The sequence below is a fragment of the Hemibagrus wyckioides genome, linkage group LG07 (genome assembly GCF_019097595.1).
Source record: "Hemibagrus wyckioides isolate EC202008001 linkage group LG07, SWU_Hwy_1.0, whole genome shotgun sequence".
NCBI lineage: Eukaryota > Metazoa > Chordata > Actinopteri > Siluriformes > Bagridae > Hemibagrus > Hemibagrus wyckioides.
In genome coordinates, this window is record NC_080716.1 from 11,370,224 (window position 1) to 11,392,103 (window position 21,880).

At 36.3% G+C, this 21,880-nt stretch overlaps 1 protein-coding gene across 2 annotated transcripts in view; it reads left to right on the forward strand.

Moving 5' to 3' along the window:
* The window catches only part of smchd1 (structural maintenance of chromosomes flexible hinge domain containing 1), a 34,055-nt gene extending 12,936 nt beyond the window's left edge, over positions 1–21,119 (forward strand). The window contains exons 20-49 of one of the 2 annotated variants that reach the window (XM_058394526.1): positions 1,095–1,220; positions 1,350–1,491; positions 1,664–1,763; positions 1,899–1,971; positions 2,480–2,616; positions 3,639–3,773; positions 4,439–4,672; positions 4,773–4,918; positions 5,047–5,132; positions 5,238–5,350; positions 5,717–5,878; positions 6,423–6,551; positions 7,072–7,151; positions 7,253–7,410; positions 7,499–7,614; positions 7,693–7,754; positions 8,007–8,094; positions 8,384–8,515; positions 9,575–9,730; positions 10,438–10,570; positions 11,106–11,225; positions 11,316–11,401; positions 12,872–12,994; positions 13,131–13,312; positions 15,640–15,749; positions 16,465–16,535; positions 17,826–18,000; positions 19,698–19,862; positions 20,118–20,228; positions 20,824–21,119. In XM_058394526.1, the coding sequence (XP_058250509.1) occupies positions 1,095–1,220; positions 1,350–1,491; positions 1,664–1,763; positions 1,899–1,971; positions 2,480–2,616; positions 3,639–3,773; positions 4,439–4,672; positions 4,773–4,918; positions 5,047–5,132; positions 5,238–5,350; positions 5,717–5,878; positions 6,423–6,551; positions 7,072–7,151; positions 7,253–7,410; positions 7,499–7,614; positions 7,693–7,754; positions 8,007–8,094; positions 8,384–8,515; positions 9,575–9,730; positions 10,438–10,570; positions 11,106–11,225; positions 11,316–11,401; positions 12,872–12,994; positions 13,131–13,312; positions 15,640–15,749; positions 16,465–16,535; positions 17,826–18,000; positions 19,698–19,862; positions 20,118–20,228; positions 20,824–20,831 (3,659 nt within the window). In that variant the 3' untranslated portion in view covers positions 20,832–21,119. Of the gene's footprint in view, positions 1–1,094; positions 1,221–1,349; positions 1,492–1,663; positions 1,764–1,898; positions 1,972–2,479; positions 2,617–3,638; positions 3,774–4,438; positions 4,673–4,772; positions 4,919–5,046; positions 5,133–5,237; positions 5,351–5,716; positions 5,879–6,422; positions 6,552–7,071; positions 7,152–7,252; positions 7,411–7,498; positions 7,615–7,692; positions 7,755–8,006; positions 8,095–8,383; positions 8,516–9,574; positions 9,731–10,437; positions 10,571–11,105; positions 11,226–11,315; positions 11,402–12,871; positions 12,995–13,130; positions 13,313–15,639; positions 15,750–16,464; positions 16,536–17,825; positions 18,068–19,697; positions 19,863–20,117; positions 20,229–20,823 lie in introns of those variants that run through there. The other variant, XR_009204958.1, reaches the window with a different exon arrangement.
* The last annotated feature ends 761 nt before the right edge of the window (positions 21,120–21,880 follow it).

Sequence of the window (21,880 nt, forward strand, 5' to 3'; positions counted from 1 at the left end):
AAGTGTTTATTCTCAGATAAATCCAAAATTCTAAAATGTGTAAAGGTTTTGAATTTCATACATTCCTGTCTGAAAGTATTGGAACGGCTATCCACTGAAGACATTTGAGTTTGGGCTCAAAACATATATCCCGATATATTTATCTAAATGTGTTAGACAGCTTGAAGTATTGCATCTTTTGTTTGAACCCAACCATTTTTAGAGTGATCAGACATATTGAAATGTTGAAACTGAAATATTGTTACTGATGAGTGTTTCCTTTTAACCAGATCTGCCCTGTTAAATTGATTATTTAAACAGCTAATAGCCCTGAATTTACTTTTAGTATGAGCCTGGGGTTTCACCTGTGAAAATTGTATTTGTTGGTTAAATGGATAAAAGCAAGCAATTTTGTAGTTGGGAAAAGAGGAAAAGTCTTTGCAATTTTTTACATCTTTGTACAGCATTAGGGATACCAATACAAAAAAAAAAGAAGGAAAGGAAAATTCTAACAAGTTTATCCAAGGAAAAAAGCAGCTGTTAATGACAAATGTTGTGAGAGCAGTGAGGAAAATCTCTAAAACAACAGTCAGTGACTTCACCAACCTTCGAAGATCAGGGGTCAAGGTATTACAATCCATTGTTTCAGAGATGGCTTGAATAGAAATATAGAGGCCATAGCACAAGATGCAAACCATTCATCAGCAGATTGGTCAAACCACTCATCAGGCCAGATGAAAATTCACAGTATAGAGGTGAGCCAAAAAACTTCTGAAACCAAGATCCAAAGTAACCTTTACCAAAGTGATGGAAAAGTGTGGAGAAAGAAAGGTTGTAAACGATGATCCAAAACATATGAGCTCATCACTTAAGCATGGTGGAGGGGATGTTATGGCTTAGGCTTGCATGGCTGCTTCTAGAACAGACTCCCTAAATTGTAGTCAGTATGTCACCAGCTTGATGCAGTTATTGCAAGCATGGGATATGTAACAAAATATTTAGTGTTATTTACTTTACAAGAAGTCCGCTTATAATTGCAGGGAACTGTATGTGATGCTTTGTCATTGTCTACAAAAATATCTTGCTTGATGCACTTTGTGTTTTTGTGTATTCAGAAAATTTAACAAAGCTGGGAACCTACACGCTTCATTTGCAAACACTCCTGAGTGACGGTGATTCCACAACGACTGAGTGGGCTGGAAGACGACTACCTGATTATACACTCAACTTCAGTATTAAAGGTAATTTAGAGGAGCCAATCCCAGAATGTGTCTCTGTCCATCTGATACAAGAGGACTGAGGTCCTTTTCATGTGGTTTTTGTTCTTCATCTCTGTGTTCATGTGTACGCTCTTCTTTCTCTGCTCTCAGAAAGCAGTGCAGCAGCGTTCGTGGTGGGTGTTTTTCCTTCTGTTCAGGTGGGAGTACCCTTCACTTTGCCTCTGAAATTTACAGATGCATTTAATCATCCAACTCAGCCACCTTCTGGCATCAAACCCCAGCTAGAGTGCAGGTAGTGTGCAGAAAATATACAAACAATTGTATTATTTTATTGAAATTATATTTTTATTTATCCCAGACTGTTTTTAACTGATTCGTTTAGTGAGTAAAAAGTCAAGAATTCATGTTACATTAGCTGATCTGTTTTTATTCTTCTCTTTCTCATTAATAAACACACACATTAGTTCACTGAAACTGAGCTATGAAAAGACAAATGCAAGTGAAACTACTTTCACCATACAAGACCTGAGAGCCATAGGTAAAACAACCATCAATCCAGAGAAGGTCAGTGTTTTATTTGAGTTATTAAAAATATGCATTAGACATTGTTCACATTGCTGTGGTTTGACTAATCTAAACCTAAAGAATTATAAACATCTTCACTGTTATTTACTGTGCAACTGTTAATACTATTCACAGGTACACACTGTAAAAGTAACGATCCCAGGCCTCAACCCAGAATCCCAGACTTTCCAAATTAATGTCCGTCCAGGTAAATCTACACACACAGTCAAATACTAAATAAAAACAATGAACCCATGCATCATGTATAGTACATGTTTATAGATATAGCTAAATAACTTGAGATTTCTGGATCTATTTTTAAAGTCATTTTCTGATATTTGGAAATAGAAAAGCTGATAGTGTCCAAAGTGTTTTTTTTTTTCTTTCTTTTTTCTCTCAACAGTAATTTGTACTGATAGACAATATGTCAGTATTTTAAGTATCAAATGATCTACAATTGTGCGTCAAACTTTAAGCCATGCAGTTTTATTCAAGGAATAACATGCTACTTTATTATTTTTTTTTTAGGATATTTATTTTAGAGTTTAATATATTTTTTATATAATTTTTTAAAATAGTTTTATATTATTAAATTGTTTTATTATTAATAATAATAATTAATTATATTAAAAATATTTAATCTCCCTTTCTGGAAAAGTTATTGAAATATAATCTTGTGACCGTCTTTTTTTTTCGTGTGTGTTTGTGTTCACCAGGCCCTCCACATCAGCTGGTGGTGAAGCCTAAGGATGAAATTACCATCGAGAATGGCACAGCCGCAGAATTCAAAGTAGAAGTCCAGGATGAGTTCCATAATATCACAACGCACTCAAAACTCATTGTCCGCTGCCAGGTAACATTTCCACTGAACTGTTTCAGTTCTAAAATCAGATTAACCAAGCTACATTTGTCCAAAATTCCTAAATATAAATGCCTAGAATCTCATCACAATAATTAAACTCTGTATTATGCCAGGCTGAAGACTAATATAACTGTTACTCTCATAGAATGCCCTAAGCTTTGTAACATTTGTCTGTTTTGTGCGTTTTGTTTTTGGCTAAATTAATATCCATAAAGAACACTTAGAGGTATGGTTGGGCTTGTATAGAGGAAGTGAGGCGTGTCAGTTGGGGCTGGGTAGGGCTGAGCAAAAAAGGCAAATTATCTTTAACCATGTGTCTGGAACTTGCACTTCCAATTAGCAGTTAATTAGTTCTATCATGACGCTTATAAGCAGCGCGATTATTTTTATACATTCATTTAAAATAGTCTTCCCACGACCTCCCTGCTATGGAATGGTGACCCTCTGGCAGGTCACGACCCCCAGGTTAAGAACTGCTGCTCCACAGTACACCCTCTTGTGGCAGAATGCTTTATTAACCATGCCGATGCCACTGCTGAGCTTTTCAAGTAACTTTGTTGATTTCTTGGAATTTAAAGTATCCACGTCGGCAATGCAATTATTTATTCAATTTTGTAACAGAAACATAACATTTTTCTTTAGCAGGATAAGTGGATAAACCAGACAACTCATAAATAACCAAACAATTAAGTAGTACAGACAACCTGTTTTTCTGTGACAGACTGAGATGTTTAGTAGCAGAATATATACAGCTATATTTTTGAAGCACATAAACCAAGGAAGGAAAATCTAAGACGTGTAAATTGTCTATAAATTAACAAAACAATAAATAAATAATAAATAATCGCTAATCTTTGCTTATCTTATTTATTTATACACCGTAATCTTTTTATGTCTCTGATGTGTAAATGCGGTCTACAGTCTACAGCTTAAAGTCGTAAATGTTGGTGAGTCTCTAAGGAATTTGAATTGTGTGTGTGTGTGTGTGTGTGTGTGTGTGTGTGTGTGTGTAGTTATACGGAGTCTCTGATTTGCCAGCTGACACTGCTGACTGCAGTAACTCTGGAACTGGTGTGCTGCTAGCAAAACCGATACGCCTGAAGAACGTCACCACGGAACGTGTCCTCACTGCAAAATTTGGCATTCCTGTAAGACATCTTTTAACTATACATATCCATTGCAAGTCTTCAATGGTTTGAAAGTCATATTTGTTTGCATTGTGATTTTTATATTGTGTGTGAGCACAAACAGCCAGGCATTTAAGAATGTTTCAAGAATGTATTATTAGTTTATAAGTAGGGGACAGTGGTGGCTCAAGTGGTTAAGGCTCTGGGTTGTTGATTGGACGATCGTGATTTAAGCCCCAGCACCACCAAGCTGCCACTGTTGGGCCCTTGAGCAAGGCCCTCAACTCCCATTGCCCCAGGGGTGCTGTAGCATGGCTGACCCTGCGCTCTGACCTCAACCCTCCAAGGATAAGATATGCAAAGAAAGAATTTGACCCTGCAGTAATGTATATGTGACAAATAAAGGCTACTTAAACTTAGTTGTAATATAAACTAATAAAAGTTGCCATTTTCATATTGATTAAGTTAAACCTAGCCTTATGTTTATGTATAATGCTGCTTTGAATTTTGATACCGTGGTTTTCACATAAAACAAAAGAGTAAATTTGATGAACATCTAGTATAAGCCAATAATATGTGCTGTAAAAAAATTCTGCTGTTCTGTAGCATATGTCCCATCTATATGTGGTTAGATTTGAAGTAACTTAACAGATATCCATTGATTTTTTCTGTGTATGTGTGCATAGAATCAGAAGGCTGTGGCTTGTGTGGAGAGAACCATTCGTCTTTTGCCAAGCAGCTGTGTCTTCCGCATAGAGGTCTACAGGCAGGAGGATGATTCAGATGATGTCATGGTGCTTCAGAATAAGGAGCATATTGACTGGACGGCAGGTGACCGCATCGAGAGTCTGCGCTTTAGACTCTTTGATGAAGGGGAGAGGCAGGTGGCTTTAACACAGAAAATTGCCCAAAATGTGAAGGTAGATGTTTGCATGTTTCTTCACTTTGCTGTCTACATATGTGAAAGAGCTGGCTTAAAAAAGTGCTTAAAGGAGTTAATGATATGAATGTGTGTTTTAGGTGAACTGGGCCGCAGATTTAAAAGTGGCAGAATTGGTAAAGGGAAGACTGCCGTGTGTCTCTGTGCCCACAAAAGCACATGGAGAACAGTTTTGTCAGGTGTCATTTCAGGATCAGCACACGGTCGACTCGTCCTTTACCATAATGTAAGACTATTAACACATGCATGCAAACTGAAATCACATCACTTTTTCCTGTAGCCCCAAGTCTGTGTTATACACAGACGGTTCTTAAAAATGCAGGTGTGTATGTGGTTTTTTTGTTTGTATTATAGCCCACGGCCGGATGAGCCTGAAAGGTTGAAGGTTACTCTCAGTGAGGCAACTGTCAGGATGGGAGAAACTCTCACTGGAAATATTGGTAAGATCTCTCCTAACTAGTCACCCAATTATATAGAGAAAAACAGTCTTTGACCAGAAAGCAGAAAGCCCACAAATCATCAGCTTTTTCCTCTTTCTTTTTTAGATGTGGTTGATCAGTATGGCAATAAGACAGATGTTCTAAGTGATGAAAGCTTGAAGGCAATCAGTGTGTCTGCAAAAAACCTTGATGAATCAGCCTTGGCTTTCAACTGGGAGGTAGACAGACAAAAGCAATGCAGTAATCTATCTTAAGGAATCTTATTGCTGCCACAATTTAAAAATAATTTGTTAGAATGAAAGGGTCTAACGTTTAATGTATGCAATGCTGAAGATCTGTATTAACTTTAATGAAGTCTAGCAGTAACTTGAGTCCTGTCGAAAGAATTTGTTGAGCTCCTTTAAAGATCTATGAGTCCTGATGAAAACTAATCTTAGTCATTTTTTAAAAAAGGGATTGTTTAAAAAAAATCCTGGCAGCAATATGATTTTGTATTTGTGGATCCATCCAAGAATTATCAGATCACTTTGTGTATATTAAGCTTATTTTATTTGTCTGTGATGTCTGTGTGTGTCTTTATGTAGACCAGTACAGGGTCAGTGGTGGTGACTGGCATTCGCTTTGCAGAAGGCTCTCCTGGTTCACGGGAAGTATGTTTTAAGTACCAGAATTTTGAAGAGTTTGTGAGGGTAAAAGTCACTGCTGGACCACCAGCAACAATCACTCTGCTGTCAGCACCAGAACTGGTAAATAGCACATGCCCTAGCCATCGAAATGTCATGAAAATGCTGTAAATGTCTTGTCTTCCTCTTGCAATCTTTTCATTTATTCTCCATTTATCTTGCAACAGTGTAAACATAATTGCAGACGGTGTAACAGTAAATGCCTTAGTTTCAGTTGTTCTTGATGTTTTTGAAGACTTTAATGATTTTAAAATGATTTAGCAAAAGGTATATTCATATTTAAGTACAAGTATATTTAAAAAATGTTCCTATTAGGACATATTATTGGTAATTTTATTCTTTTTGTAAACTCCATTCACAGTGTAAATATGTGTGTGTTATGGCAAGAGTCCAGGGATTTGAGGATTCTCAAGCTGTAAACGTTGCATTGTAAATAATTACTAATTAATAATTTGGAGAGTAAACAGTTAATAATCTGTCACTCAGATTTTTCTGCTAGCTTGTGCTCGGTTATATAAAAAGTCTGAAAATCTGATTTCACGTCAATAACATTAAGCACAGTGTACACTTATGTTAATTTATTTTGCTTGTGTTTGTCTGTCTGTAGCCTGTACATGTGGTAAATGGACATGGTTTGAACACTCCATTCGTGCTGCAGTTGTGTGATGATTGGGGAAATCCTGTTCCAGATCAGCGTGTTATAATAACAATAAAAATCTTGTCACCACAACTCAAGGTATTGTCCAACTAGATGCACTGAAATGAAACAACGAAAAGTTCAAAAGCATTTTTTTTGCTGAAAACTGAATATCAACTTTATTCAGTTTCTGGCATTATATGCTGTTAATACTAATACTACTGATAATAAAGGATCCAAAGATCACAGTCATGTGAGCAAGCATCGCTTAGGAAGTAGATACGGCTGCAAGGTTTATACTTCTGTGCTCATAACCTAATCATTTATAGAATAGAATAGAATAGAATAGAATAGAATAGAATAGAATAGAATAGAATATTGCTGTTGATTATAATACTTTGGGATGTGCTGCTATAGGAAATGATGTGACGCAGTCTGCTACCAAAATGGATTATTTTTCTATATAACAGGCAGCTCTGTCATTTTTTTTTTTATTCCTTATTTTGTTAAATGATCAAAACAGCCTGGCTTTTTCAAATAAAATTGTTCAGCATTTTTATTCTTTGTCATTTTGAGCCAATCATTTCAGTATCTGTTGGTGTGTGTTCGGGTGCTGCAGGTGAAATCTTCGGTGATGTCCCAGCCTGTCGATAGAGATGGAAAGGCCAGGTTCATACTGGAGACCATAATAGCGACAACGTGAGCAGAAACCTGCATCACTTCATTTACTTTCACAAAGCAATTATGAACATTCTGAACATAATACACCACTGGCTGTTTTTGTAATTTGCCGTCTGCAGAGGAGAGCATGAGCTGGAGTTCAGAGGCTCCTACAGTAGAAGCAATATTTCTGGCCCAGTTGTGAAGCTGTGTGTGAAGCCTGATCCAAACAACCCTGTTAAGCTTACTGTAGAATATGACAATGAAGCCATATTAAGAGCCGGAGATATTTTCCCGGGTGTGTATTCTCAGTATTAGAAGATTCTATGAAGTGTTTAAAGTGCACACTCTGTGTTGACCTGGTTATCGGCTTTCTGCGTCTGCAGTGTTCAAAGTAACTGTGCTCTCTGAAGAGGGTGGACCTATGAAGAATGTGAGTCCATCTAGTCTGTCCATGCTTCTGTGGCAAGGCTTGGCTTCAGGATCCCGTCCTCCACCTAGAGTTAGTTACACATACAAAGACGTAATAAACTGTACTGCTATTGTAGTCACATGTAATGACTGTAATGACTGATTTCAGGCAACGGCGCTTAAATGTAGTAAAGCCAAAAACAATGAAAATGGTGACCACTTCTACTTCAGGTAACAAATTTGTCAAAATCAGTATAACATATTTACTACTAAGCATCCCATGATGCTTTTATCACTTCTTTTCTTCCTCTTCTTCTTCCTCTTCTTCTTCTCCTTAGTAGTAGTAGTTATTATTATTACCAAATATTTGGGTATTTTTTTTCCGAAAGGATGATCTTATATTTAATATTTTGACTTGTGGTTTTTGTGTATGTGATTTGTTCACTGTAAAGGAAAATGATCTTCTTGTCCGTTCTCTCACAGAGATAAAGAGATCCCTCTCCAAGTGGGAAAGTACATGGTACAGTTTATTTATGCTGTAGAAAAAGGCAAGTCCATCTGGAGCAGTCAGGTAATCCACTGAAATTTTCTCCCCAAGACAATAATCAAAATAGACAGGTTATTGTATTATTATTGTTATTGTGTGTGTCCAGTAAGTGTGTGTTGTGCATTTTGACATGTTATCAGTGTCCCAGTCTAATCTTCACTTCAATTATATATATTTCTGTATTTATTTATATTCATATACTTTATCTTGTTTTGTTCTTTGGCCTATTTTGTGTTACCTTTTTATTGTCTTGCACACGTGGCACTGTGAGATGTGAGAGTAATGGATGAAAACCTTCTCTCTGCCATTTCAGATTGCTCTGAATATTGTTGCCAATAAGCCAGTCAAACTCGTCCCAGACTCTCCTGCTTCAACTCCTGTGGTCTCCAACAGCAGCACTCTGGCAGATCGCACTCTTCTTGAAATGCTACGCTTGAAGATTATGGTAAGATGCTCGAGATTTATTAATTAAAGGCCTTAAAACCTCCTGTCTATCTACAGTAAAAATCTACATTAAAACCAAATATATATATATATATATATATATATATATATATATATATATATATATATATATATATATATATATATATATATATGTATATATATATATATATATATATATATATATGTATATATATATATATATATGTATATATATATGTATATGTGTGTGTGTGTGTGTGTCTAATTTTATAAATTGCTTAATTATTTTCAATATTATTTTGCTGAATAACATACATTTCCACTGAAACATGCCTCGTCCACCGCTTGGTAACCTCTTTAAAACCTAATCTTACTATAATATTACTGACCCATTTAATAAAATTGTATGTTACTGTATTAGTAATGCTTCATAAGCATCATCGTCTCTGTCTCATTACCTGAGGTAAAAATCTCTCGCTGCCTTTAAGCACAAACCTCATCATCTCTTCGCTTCATGTAAATAATGCAATCATTTCTGCTCTGCTAACTCTGCTTTTTTTTTTTTTTTTTTTTTTTTTTTATATAAATGTCTTTTCATTAAGTGGTTGAAACCTTTAAACTTTGTTGGCTGTCATTAAGGTGCATAGCAGACATTTTAACAGTTGGTAATCTGATTAGAGACTCTCTTGATTAGGTTTATCTCTGTTTTGTTATGCCATGTAGTTATCCAGCAATGTGATTAAAGTCTGGCATTCAGTGCATGAGAAAACCTTGATTAACTAGCAAGCTTTTAGTGACCTTTAGGTAGAGTCACTGTACAGTATTTAGCACTCCATTTGTTAAACCCAGTATAACCTTAACAACCAAGACCAGCATTAGAAAGTAAAAAAAGAACATAAAAACATTTCCAAAGTGGTAAAATATATTTATATTCTGTCTTGTATTATTGACAGAAAAACTCAATTTTGGATTAAAAAGCAGATAAATGTGTCAACAGAGGTGTTTACTGAGAACTGATTACTATTGGTGTGTGTGTGTGTGTGTGTGTGTGTGTGTGTGTGTGTGTTTTGCGTTACAGGATGAGTACAATAACCCAGCTGGAATGGGGATTAATGGAAAAGTGATTCTGACTGTAACGACCACTGATGGTGATGATGCGGAAGATGTTCCTATGTTTGAGAACAAGGCCAAGATTATAACATATGATCTAATTAATGGGGAGACTCTTGTCACTGTAAGTGTGTGGTGTGATGGGATGTTAATGTTCTTAATTTGATTAGATAAATACTACTGATTAAATTCAACATATTTCCAGGACTAATGTACTGGAACACACTTCATGATTGCCTTAAAAGAACTGTCCATCCTGAGACACATTATATTTATTGAAATACTAGTAGAATCTGCTGCTGATTTGGTTAAGGCTGTATTTTCTTAAACATAAGGATAATGCTGTTAGCTCAGGAAAAACCCACCATATGTGAACAAACTTCAATATCATATTACTGAGAAATTCGACATGTACATGGGGAAGCTGGAGTTAGACCCCAGAAAGGCAAAATAGCCGTGTGAAGTTAAGTAGCGTGAACAGCAACAAACAATGCTTGGCTATTTAGCGAACTGTGAGAGATCTAGTGTGCTATCTGTTTGTGCACATGAGGAGGAGAGACAGCTGGACTATGTAGGTGCCACTAACAGCAGGTAGCAAAATGTCATTTTGTGTGATGTAGGACAGCAATAAAGTCCAAGTGAAAACAGGCCAACGTGTGAAGGAAGAATAAAAATAGCCAACTCAGAATTCCATTACAGCATAAATCTTGGAGATATTATATATTGAAGTCATTCAGGGTGGAGTTTTAGGACAATGGTTTCAATTTTATGTTTATCAGTACAATGTAATTTATACTGAAGTAAACGTGTGTGTGTGTGTGTGTGTTCTAGGGCTTGGCACTTATGGAGAATAGTCCAGGGGTTGATGGAACCGTGTATATACTCAATTTCTGTCCGGTGTTTAAAGACACTAAATCTCTGGCCACCGTAACTCATTTTGACTTGCCCTTCAGGTTCTACAATGGTAAGTCAAAACCTCACATTTGCTAAAATATAAGTTAGCCTAAACAAGCATATTGTTTCAGGCTCTGGGGCAGTTTTTATGCAGACAAAATACTGTTTTGAAAGCGTCACAAATTCACTTCAAATATCGGCTTTTTACCTCCCAGTATACACCAGTATACAGCCGATTGTTCAGTGTGACAGCAGCTATCAGATTGTCCTCTAATAAGAGATTGAAAATGCAATGTGTCTTGGTCTCTCACTAAGCTGAAAGTAAGTGTAGATCATAATTATGTGTTTATGGCCACACACAAACCATAGGTGTTGATTTAGGCTATTTTGTGAAGTGAGCATTTGTTTTTTTTTTTTTTGGTTTTTTTATAGAATCTAGTTTGTTTAAATAATAGTTATATAATAATAATTATAAAAGGATGATGTGCATTTTTTTTAATATACATCACTGAACAGGAAAAGAACTGATTAACCTTTAATTGTATTTGTGTGAATCTGTGCATATTAGTGGAATAAAGTCAAATATACGCTTTTGTGTATTTTAGATGCAGAAAACCAGAAGGTTATGGCTACAATGAGTAAGAAGAAAGACCAGCTGGCTCGGTCTATTGTAGTCTACAAAGATATTTTGGAGACCAACAAACAACTTGAAACTGAACTCAAGGGTATGCACTAAACTTTACCCTTTTTGTCTGCTGTATTGTTTGTATTGTTTCAATGTCCTGACTATTCTCAATTTTCCTGTTTATTTTTAGGTCAAGTGCAAGATGCAGTTAGTAAAGAGAATCAGCTGAAACTGGAGATCAAGAAAACTGGCATAGATGTTTCAAAATTAACCGATGTACGTAAACGTTTCTTTATTTACACAAATGTAAAAAAACAATTTCCTCAATATGGGAAGTGTGGAAAATATTTTTTGTCCGACTATAATGCTCTATGTAATACTACTCGATTAATACTTCGCTAAAATCTGACTCCAAGCTCCACATTGACCCGACAGTTCAGTTGAGTAAGACTCTAACTAAAGAAGGCGAATCATGCAGACTGGATGAATGCAGATACAAGGTTTTATTTGCAATCAGCGCTGGTTACAAGAATTGAGCTGCTCACGAATGAACATTTCAACAACCTCCGAAATAAGCATCACAAAACACAGTCTTTTATTCTTTTCTCTTATCTTTTCATAATATTCAAACCAAACCCTCTTTACTGAGAAAATCCCACCTATCTTTTTTCTTGGAATTTTGGGTTCTTCTGGACACTATCTCTTAATTTATAACTCTATCACATTCCATTATACTTGGACTTTTGAGATCAGTCTTATATAATAATAATAATTAGGCATCTGTGCTCTTATCAGTGGCACTTTCTAGCTTTTTCCATTTAGCAGTTCACTCTGACCCTGAAGACAGCATGGTTGAGTTTCAGGGGCCCTGCTCCATCTTTAAAACTGCAGGCTAGTGCAAATGTAAAGAAAAATAGAGCAATAAATTAAACCCAAGCAATTAATCTCCTCTGACCTCTGACTGAGGGCCCAACTCTCCCCTCCTCCAGGTACCGATACACCTATAGTTGGTTTCAACGACCCTTGATACAGCTCCAAGTTTCGTCTACTACTAAAAAGGCCAGCCAAACTGATGTTACCCCCACCGTTAATCACTCTACAAAGGCTGTGCAATCTCAGTCCAGAGTTAACGACCATACCCAAACCTCTTATCCTACACATTGTGTTAAACCCTACATTATTAAACCTGTAAATAGAGGTGATCAATTAATTGAGGTGGTGCCTGACAACCCAATCATGCTGTCCCTAGATTCCAATTGTTTTATACATGCCCAAATAAGAATGCATTCATATACACCTTAAACACTCTAAAACATTCAAAAAATTACTCCCACAGAAGTTTAATGCAGTTTGGAGTTAAATGGATTATCTGTTAAGATGTTTTGTTATTTAAAAGTTTATTACCTCACTTCAAAAACTGAAAAGCATTAATAATGAAAGCAAATTAACCATGAAAACAATTGTTTTATATTTTACATTCACACTGCATATTTAATGGTAATGAATCACAAGCTGTGGATTATAGTCTCTTTCCTAATACTGGCATATACACAGATCAGGCATAACATTATGAGCAGTGAGAGGTGAAGTGAATAACGCTGATTATCTCCTCATCATGGCACCTGTTAGTGGGTGGGATATATTAGGCAGCAAGTGAACATTTTGTCCTCAAAGCAGACTTCAAAATGACTTGGGTAACAACATTAAACACTTTCTAAGCTGGAAGTTGTGTGCGCTTGTGTTTAGGTGACCTCAGTTAAGGATGTAGTTGCTCGTATGACTGCAGATTTGGAAAGGCTACAGAATCTGCCTCGTCGAGAATGTACCATGTCTGATCCATTCAAAGGCAGCCAGGACGTCCTAGGAAAGGTGTGTGTGTCTATGTGCATGTATTCAAATCATTTTTGATAGACTGAAAAATGTTTAGATTTGTGTGGTGGGGTGGTGTAATTATTTTGTTAGCATTGCTACCTGAGATTTAGAAATTAATTAGTTTGCTTTATAGATAGGACACCTGGCACTTGTGAAGGACGATGATGCAGCAAAGGTCATTTCCTGGCATCTTCTTGGTGACATGGACTGTGTGGTTACTGTGACAACAGCTGCAGCAAAAAAAATCTACGATGAAACGCAAGGACGGCAACAAGTCATGCCCTTAGAAACAATTTTCTGGAAAGCAAATAACAGGTATGTCCACAAAAATGTCTGTGTATGCAATGGAGAATGTATATCCATTGTGTAATTTGTTGTAAAAAAGTAAAAGCAGCTAGCAGTGAAAGAATATGAAAGGTGAAAGACTTCACCTCAGTTATTTAGATTTGGGGGGTACATTATCCTGAAATTGTACACCAGACATGTGCTGGTAATATAATAAATGTTGTGTGTGACTGTATAACAGTGTAAGAGTGGAGTATGAAAATCCTGATACTATAAAACTATGCTATTAAATTATCTTTGGTGTGTTGGTGTAAGTAAAGGTAAATATACACATCTTATGATATGAAATATATGTAGAGCATCACTTTACCTTAGAAATTTTAATATTTTTTTTTTATAACTGAACTGTGGCTTGTGCTCTGTCCATAACATAAAACTACTGAGCATTTAAACAAGAAGGCTAAAAATATTTAGGCGCTGAAAATAAAAGCCATCAAATCCACATGTTTGTTAAACAAAAGTAAGCATCACTAGAGCATGATACTGTACCACCTTACTGACGTGTCTCAAATCTTGTTGCTTATCGGTTCCCAATTAACTTTTTCTCTAACTGGTAGTAGTTTGGCTGAAATGGAAATGACAGGATATTATTAACGTTCACATAGACGTGTGCGAGAGATATTTCTATAATTTAAGCTTAATGATAAAAAGAAAGCTATAATTTAACATAAAAATGAATTATGAATATGAAGCTTTATGTAAGGAGAAAAGTTTATGGATGCTAAACGTTTCATAAGCCCTCCTGGTGGTCCAGCGGCAGGATCGGGCAGGGCGCTAACCCAGCCACTGAAGAGTTAATTCTCAGTGCCGGACCCAAGCCCAGATTAAAAATGGGAGGGTTGTGTCAGGAAGGGCATCCGGCGTTAAAAAAAAAACCCTGTGCCAAATTGAAACATGCGGACCAAATGATCCGCTGTGGTGACACTGACCAGGGAGCAGCTGAAAGAACGACAACAACAACAACAACATGATTCATACATTATTGCTTATAAGTAAATGCAACTGTAAAACTGTGAAGGGATAAAAATGATATGTTGATCTTTATTAAATTGCAGTGTTATAAAGAGAATAAAATACTTTCAGGCATGCACACAAAAGTGGTGGTGATGCAGGACTTACAGTTGGCAGGCTCTAGTTTAGAAATCTGATGAACTGACTTGGCAAGCTGACACCTGTGATGGTGCCAGTCATTGGGTTTTTCAGCAATGCATGGAGACTGCATGTCTATTTGCTTATGTTTATGTTCTTGTTAACAAAGAAGCATCTATTTTGCCAAACCCTATATTCAAAAAGGGTTTCCACATCTTTTTGGCCTTTTATTGCATGTTTAAGATTCATAGCATTATATATGTTTATACACTGATCAGGCATAACATTATGACCATATTGTGTTGGTCCCCCTTTTGCTGCCAAAACAGCCCTGACCCATCATGCACTGTGTGTTCTGACACCTTTCTATCAGAACCAGCATTAACAACTTCAGCAATTTGAGCAACAGTAGCTCGTCTGTTGGAGCAGATCACACGGGCCAGACTTCACTCCCCACGTGCATCAATGAGCCTTGGCCGTCCATGACCCTGTCGCCGGTTCACCACTGTTCCTTCCTTGGACCACTTTTGATAGATACTGACCACTGCAGACCGGGAACACCCCACAAGAGCTGCAGTTTTGGAGATGCTCTGATCCAGTGGTCTAGCCATCACAATTTGGTCCTTGTCAAACTCGCTCAAATCCTTACACTTGCCCATTTTTCCTGCTTCTAACATCAACTTTGAGGACAAAATTTTGACTTGCTGCTTAATATATCCCACCCACTAACAGGTGCCATGATGAGGAGATAATCAGTGTTATTCACTTCACCTGTCAGTGGTCATAATGTTATACCTGATCGGTGTAAATTTTTGTTTACTTGTGCATATGGTATGGGTTCTGTAGTAGTCCTGAACTAGAGGTAAAGCAGAGTGGATGCTACATGATTTTAATTTTGGGGATGACAATAAGTTGATTTATTTTTTTTAATTGTCTTTCCTTTTGCAAATAAATACATCTCCTTACAGAAAACGTCACCCTATCAACAAGTATATTTTTTTCTTAGATTAGATTATATGGCACCTTCATAAATTATTATATGATTATTCATACATAGATTATATTGGTACTTCATACAAGTCCTTGTGAATGAGATTTTTGGATAGTTAGATAGTACTCTTGTCTTTCAGTTTCTAGTTATTCCTCATGCTCTTTGTCACTGATTTTATGTGCATGTGTGACTGATTTTGTCTTTGTTTTTATGTTAGGCCACTGCCCCACATCAGGAATGGTCAAAGTTTGTTCTTTCCAATAGGAAACCCTGTGTTTGTAAAAGATCTGCTCATTTTTCCTGAGCATGCTGAAAGCTGCATCAAGGGTGAGTTCCTGCTAATATCCCACAGGCACACATGACTAGGCTCATTCCTTACCGTCCACAAAGACAAAAATAATAGACTGATTTAAGTCGGCGCTGAATCATTAATTCCTGTTTGAGTCATCTAGGGTGGTGATGGGTTTTAATGGGTTAGTAGCTGTAGTATTCCCACTGTGTTGGTTTTTTTATAGCAGTTGCCCTTTCTCTGGTGTGATGTTATGTGGCATGATGTTTTGCTGTGTGAGTAGACTCACTTCCCCTCCCAGATTGTTTCCAGATGACAGATCCGGCGTGGGGGGCTACCATCATTTGCTTCCATGGCTGGGGGTAATTGTGTTCTGTGGAGTGCAGGGATAACTAGAAAATGATGCATGTATAGAAGTATTACTCTCAAGGAGCCCCTGGAGTCTGGTTTCTGTACACAATACAATGTGGCCTTTGTCTTCAAATTTAGATTTGTGTGTGTGTGTGTGCGACTCTTTGGGAATTAGATTTCAGTTGTTAGAGATGCTTATATGTTTGGTATGTACAGGGTTTCCCAGGTTATGTATGTTATGTAGAAAACCCCCTTTCCCCCCGTTCCCCCCACACTGCATTCTTTGCCACACTGTGGTTCGCAGTGGTTTCAAAATAATATATAGTGGAGTTTGTGTGTGTGCGTGTGAGAGAGAGAGAAATATATTTTATAAATGTGGTAACGATTTGTCTGTTTAAACAGTCTTCACCAATATTCTCGGAGACACCATATTAGTAGACGATTTGGATTCTGCTAACCATTACCGAAAAGGGGTAAGTATACATTTACTTTTACAGCCCAATAGTGACCGCTTGGTGGTCTCCGGTTTTGTACTCACAACTTGTCAGTCAGTCAGTAGTCCAAAACCTTACCCACTGAGTTACTACTTCCCCTATGTGTGTATGTATGTAAGAGATACCATTTTAAATAAAATAATTAATTAAAGTTTTAACCTGATGAGAACCTCATTTAGTCCTGGAGTGGGAACTAATATTATCAAAATGATATTGAATGGTGACATTTAAACGAATAACAGAACCACAGTAAGAGAATCAAGTAACGATTACACTTGATCCAAAGATGAATATAATCTTGACCCCTTTTGTTGGAACCTACCCAGTTTTTTAATGATCAGAAAGCGCTGCAATATGACACACGGTTCTTGTTGCCCAGGTATAGTGTGTTAGATCAATGAATTAAATAATCAATAACTCTGAATTAACCTGTCTTTTTCTGTTTCTGTGAATACTACATTTGTTGTTAAAAAGGATAAACCAACATGAAGATCACAGAGCTGTCATGTGGATAAACAATCAGTGCCATTGCACAAGGCACAAATTTGAAAAAAGAAATGTCCTGAAAGAACAAAATTACTGGTGTACTAACAACCAGATATCAAACAGGTTGAACAATAAAAACAACAGCAGCTGATTCATCTGTTGATCTCAAACACAAATGTCAGCAGTAATAGCCAAAAAAACCATTTGACCTTGCAGCTCCAATACTTACTGAATTTTTGAAAAGTTACCTGATGTAATATCCTACAATAATACCACAATGATTATACCTAACATAGATGGGATTGTTCTAGAAATGTCGCAGTTGTGCTGCACTGCTTGAGGCCCATGTTCTCACCATTGCAATAGCCTATACACAAACCATCCTTTGGCTTTAAGTAGTATAATTTATGTGAACGTATAACAAATACTTAAAATAACCTAAAAAATAAATGTGCACACACATCTGTGAACGTTTGCCTATTGAGTTTTGAGAAAAGTTAAATGGCATCTTTAATAGCACACAGAGCACTATCAGCGAGCATGGATATTAAAATTTGCTTGCTTAAACCAGGAGCAGTGATGCAAGTGTCTAGACAGCTAGTTATTTTAACATACTCACTTCCTTTTCACTCACGTGTCAGGGGCTACACTTTGCTCACAAGATGATTAAGTCACCTTAAATAAATAGCCTTAATTTCTAATCCTAATTTAATTTGTATGATGAAAGTTTGTTTTTGAGATAAATGCAGTAAGTTTTTAAGTGCTTGTGTGTGTGATTGACAGGTTGTCCAGAGCAAGATGCAGTGCCCTACTCTGCTGACAAGGCAAGGGGACCGTATCCGTAGCAATGGGAAGTTTGGTGGACTACAAAACAAAGCTCCATCAATAGAGAAGCTGAGAGGGCAGGTGTTTGGAGCACCATTGCCTGAAGAATATCACACCTTATTCAAGCAGAAGGGTAACTCGTATGTCTGTCTTGTTCCGTCATTGGATTGTACCTGTGAAGAAGAAACCAGTTTAGAACTGTTAAGTAGTTCCTATATTGAAACTTTGTTTAATTCTGCATCACATTATTGTTTCTCAAAGTGTATGATTATTCAACAGCTGTATGAAAAGAAGCTGTCTAATAATTATGCACACCTTGATATAGGGTGTTGATCTCCTTAGGCCACACCCTCCCTCATTACACATATACACATCACCTAATATGCGTAAATGCAATAAGCATTCAAGTTTATACAGCCACAAATGTTTTGGTGAAATGTTCAGCAGTCATTCTTCAGAAAACCCATTTTCTCCTGGTGAGGCTTGCTGTGAATTTGAAGCCTATCCCATGAACACTGAAAGTGAGGCAGGTATACACCCTGGGTCAGTCAATCATAGGCCAAATACATTTACACATTCACATCTACACATATCCAGTCCACCTTTTTTGCAGTTTGGATGTATGCAGAGAACCCAGAGGAAACCCACATGTACAAGTGGAGAAAATGAAAGATTCTGTACACACTGTAACCTCAGCTCAGGATCAATGTGGGCTCCCTTGAGCTGTGACATGGCTACACTACCCACTGTGCCATTGTTGTGGCCTGGTGATTTTTAAAAATCTACAAAAAATCAGTTTATTAAGTAGTAAATAGAGTTTATGAAACTTTCTTGTTTTAATCTCATATTGCCAGTTTATTAGGTGCATTTGTTGAGTACTTCAAATGTTGGCTTCTTCATTAAGACTGAATTAACAGTTTATTATCATGTAAAGGATTTGCCTAGACTGTTTCAAAACTTGCCCACATAGTATTTGCCCCCAGCACTGGTTATCAACATATCACACTAGAAAAGCATGCGCTGTGGCATCAGTCACATCAAATGTTATTGTGATATTCAAGAATTCTGAAGAATTCACAATATATCACAGCTTGTAACTGAAAGCTAGCGGTAATTTCATGTTGTTCACCTTGTTTGTTTCAGTAGTCTAGTTCCTAGACATAATGCAAAAATCAAGAAATGAATAGACATTGAAAACACCTGGGAAATTTTAACCTAATTTTCTTCTTTAGCTTACATTGCATTTTGAAAAAATATCATGTACTTTTACCAGGAGAATCCCACTGAGATGTGGTTATAAAGAGATCTTACAAGAACCCAGATGGAATTTTAATCAAATTTGAGAGATTAATGGACGTAATTGTATTATCTTTGTATACAGTATAATCTTTTTGTATGAACTCAAAAAAAATCAAGAACGATGGAAAACATCGTTTCTGCAAATAATGTGCTTTGATGTTTGCCAGTTTAAGAAGGCTAACATATTTACCAAAACAATATGGAAATGTTTTATTTAGGCTACTTTCTAACGTCACAAAAAGGTGAAGAGCCATTTTGACAGAGGTTGCATAAATAGTCAATCTGCTTAAAGATGTCTCAACCCTTTTCTCTCATAGTAAACAGTCATTTTTAATCATGGCTGGCTAGATGCCATACTAAAATGGAATTAAGGCTAATCAATTCAGTCTATGATCAGATACCAGTTGTTAAAATGTGTGCTATCAATCATCAAAATAGAGGAGTGTGTAGAGGTTTAAAAGTCCTAAAATTACATTAATAACAAGAAAAGGAGTCAGCAGAACTGACTAAAGTGTGTGTGTGTGTGTGTAGAGCTGTTACTACAGTACTCTCAAGCAATAGAGAATACATTAAAGGCAAAGACTGATTATAACTACCACCGGGAGCATCTGCAGAGTCCTCAGATGATACAGAAGCAGCAGGAGCTCCAACAGCAAGAGAAGGAGCTCAAAGAAATTGACAGGAAACTGAGCGCTGGTGAGTGCACGTGGGGCTGTATGTGAATTTTTGAATTGTGCTGTGTGTGTATGTGGTGTTTGTTTTTGTAGTAAGTGTATGCTTCATTTAGGAACTGTAGATATAGAAAACACATGTTGTTTTTTTTGTTCATCTCTGTTTTATGTTCTTAAGTAACTATTGTAAAAATCGCTGACAGACAGATAAAACGCAGTAAAGCATTTAGATGAGCCGAGTGTGTGCTTCTGCATGCTCAAACTTCTGCTTTCTTTACAGCCAGTACTCCTGTGCGCACTACTCCCGGTTCAATAAAACGGAACCTTAAAGATGAGTTTGATGAGACCCTTCCGGCAAAAAGGAGTCGACGTAAAACCCGCAAACTACAGGGTATGAATCTTGTATATGTTGATCCATAAAAAATTCTGATAGTGTGCATGGGAGCTTCAGTGGAAGACCAGTGTGTGCAGCATTGGTATTAGATACTCAGGGTTTTTTTTTTCCCCCTTGTACTAAATAAACTATGCAGTAGAGATTGTAGATTGCAGTTTAAACACAGAGCCCATTTGGCTGCTATAAACTGCCATTGGTGAATAGTGCCTAATGTTGCCTTTAGCAAATTACTTTCCTTGTGGGAGCCAAATAACTGGACTGTGATTTATGTGTACAATTAAATGAGTTGTTGTACCACTAATCAGATTTCTGTATATAGTGGTACTAATCAAAATCTTACATTTAGCCAGATTGTATTGACTCAGCACAGGTTTTGAATTTGTGCATGAATTCTGTAGTTTTGCTCTAGACTAAAGAGGTTTGTGAATGCCTCAGAACTGATATCATTATGAACTCTTATGTCAGCATTTTCACGTTTATATATATATATATATATATATATATATATATATATATATATATATATATATATATATATAAATATATATATATATATATATATATATAAATATTTTTTTTTTTTGTTTTACAGATCCTTAAATGCCATCATCTCAGACCAGCAAGCAGAATAATAACAAAGTAAATAGTTTATATTATATACTGCAACATGGATAAATTTTAGAAAAAGATATGTATGTTATCGTGAATTATTTTCTACCAAAGATTGAAGGGTTTTTTTTCTGTTTTCTGTCTTTAATACCTGTTTTTAAAGTTTTGATTACTTTTATAAATTGTATAAACTATTGCTACACATTTTGTATGCTAAAGGGCTTTTTTTGATTTAAATAGAAAAGGGAACTTAAGTTATGGACCATGTCCACATTGACTTTCATATGTTTTTGTATGTGAAGAAAGAAAATATATGTTTTTATGTAACACCGTCTCTTTTATTGACTGAAAACAAAAAAAAATCAGTTAATAGTATGCGACATGACCTGCTTGCTTCCTGATACAGTTTCACATTTTTTAGAAATTAGCTTTAATGGATCAAATCTTTGATGTTCAATGGTTTAACCCTGTCTGGAACTGCTTAAGTGGTGTGCTTTGGGGACATTTGTTGAGACAGTAATTACTCGATGCTTTTCCAATCAGTGAGTTTGGTTTAAATCCCTCCAAAAAATTAGCGGAAAATTCTTTATCCATTTGCCTGTTCACATTTGCTCAGTAGTAAGTGGCATATTGGGGTGTTTGTGACTGAGCCTTGCTGGTGATTTTTAATAAAAAACAATGCAGCAAGATCATTTTAATTGTGGACACAGCTTAGTAATACAAGTTGAATAGTGAGTAAGGCTTAAATAACAACATAATTTAGACTTGGGTGAAACATATTCTCAGTTTTTATAGAAAACCTCCAGTCTCCTTCATCTTATTAAGCTGTGGCTACGACTTAATGATCTCATTCCCTTGTATTTTGTTGACATTGCCCTTACTCCCTCGTTTTTGGGGTTCCATAGACCTCAATGTTACATGTGTAGAAAAATAGCTTTGACTTCAAAACGAACTATATCTTCCTTCCAAATATTTTTTAGATCATTCTATACCAATGATTTCAAATCTAAGTACACTGAAAATTATTTGTTATATTTATC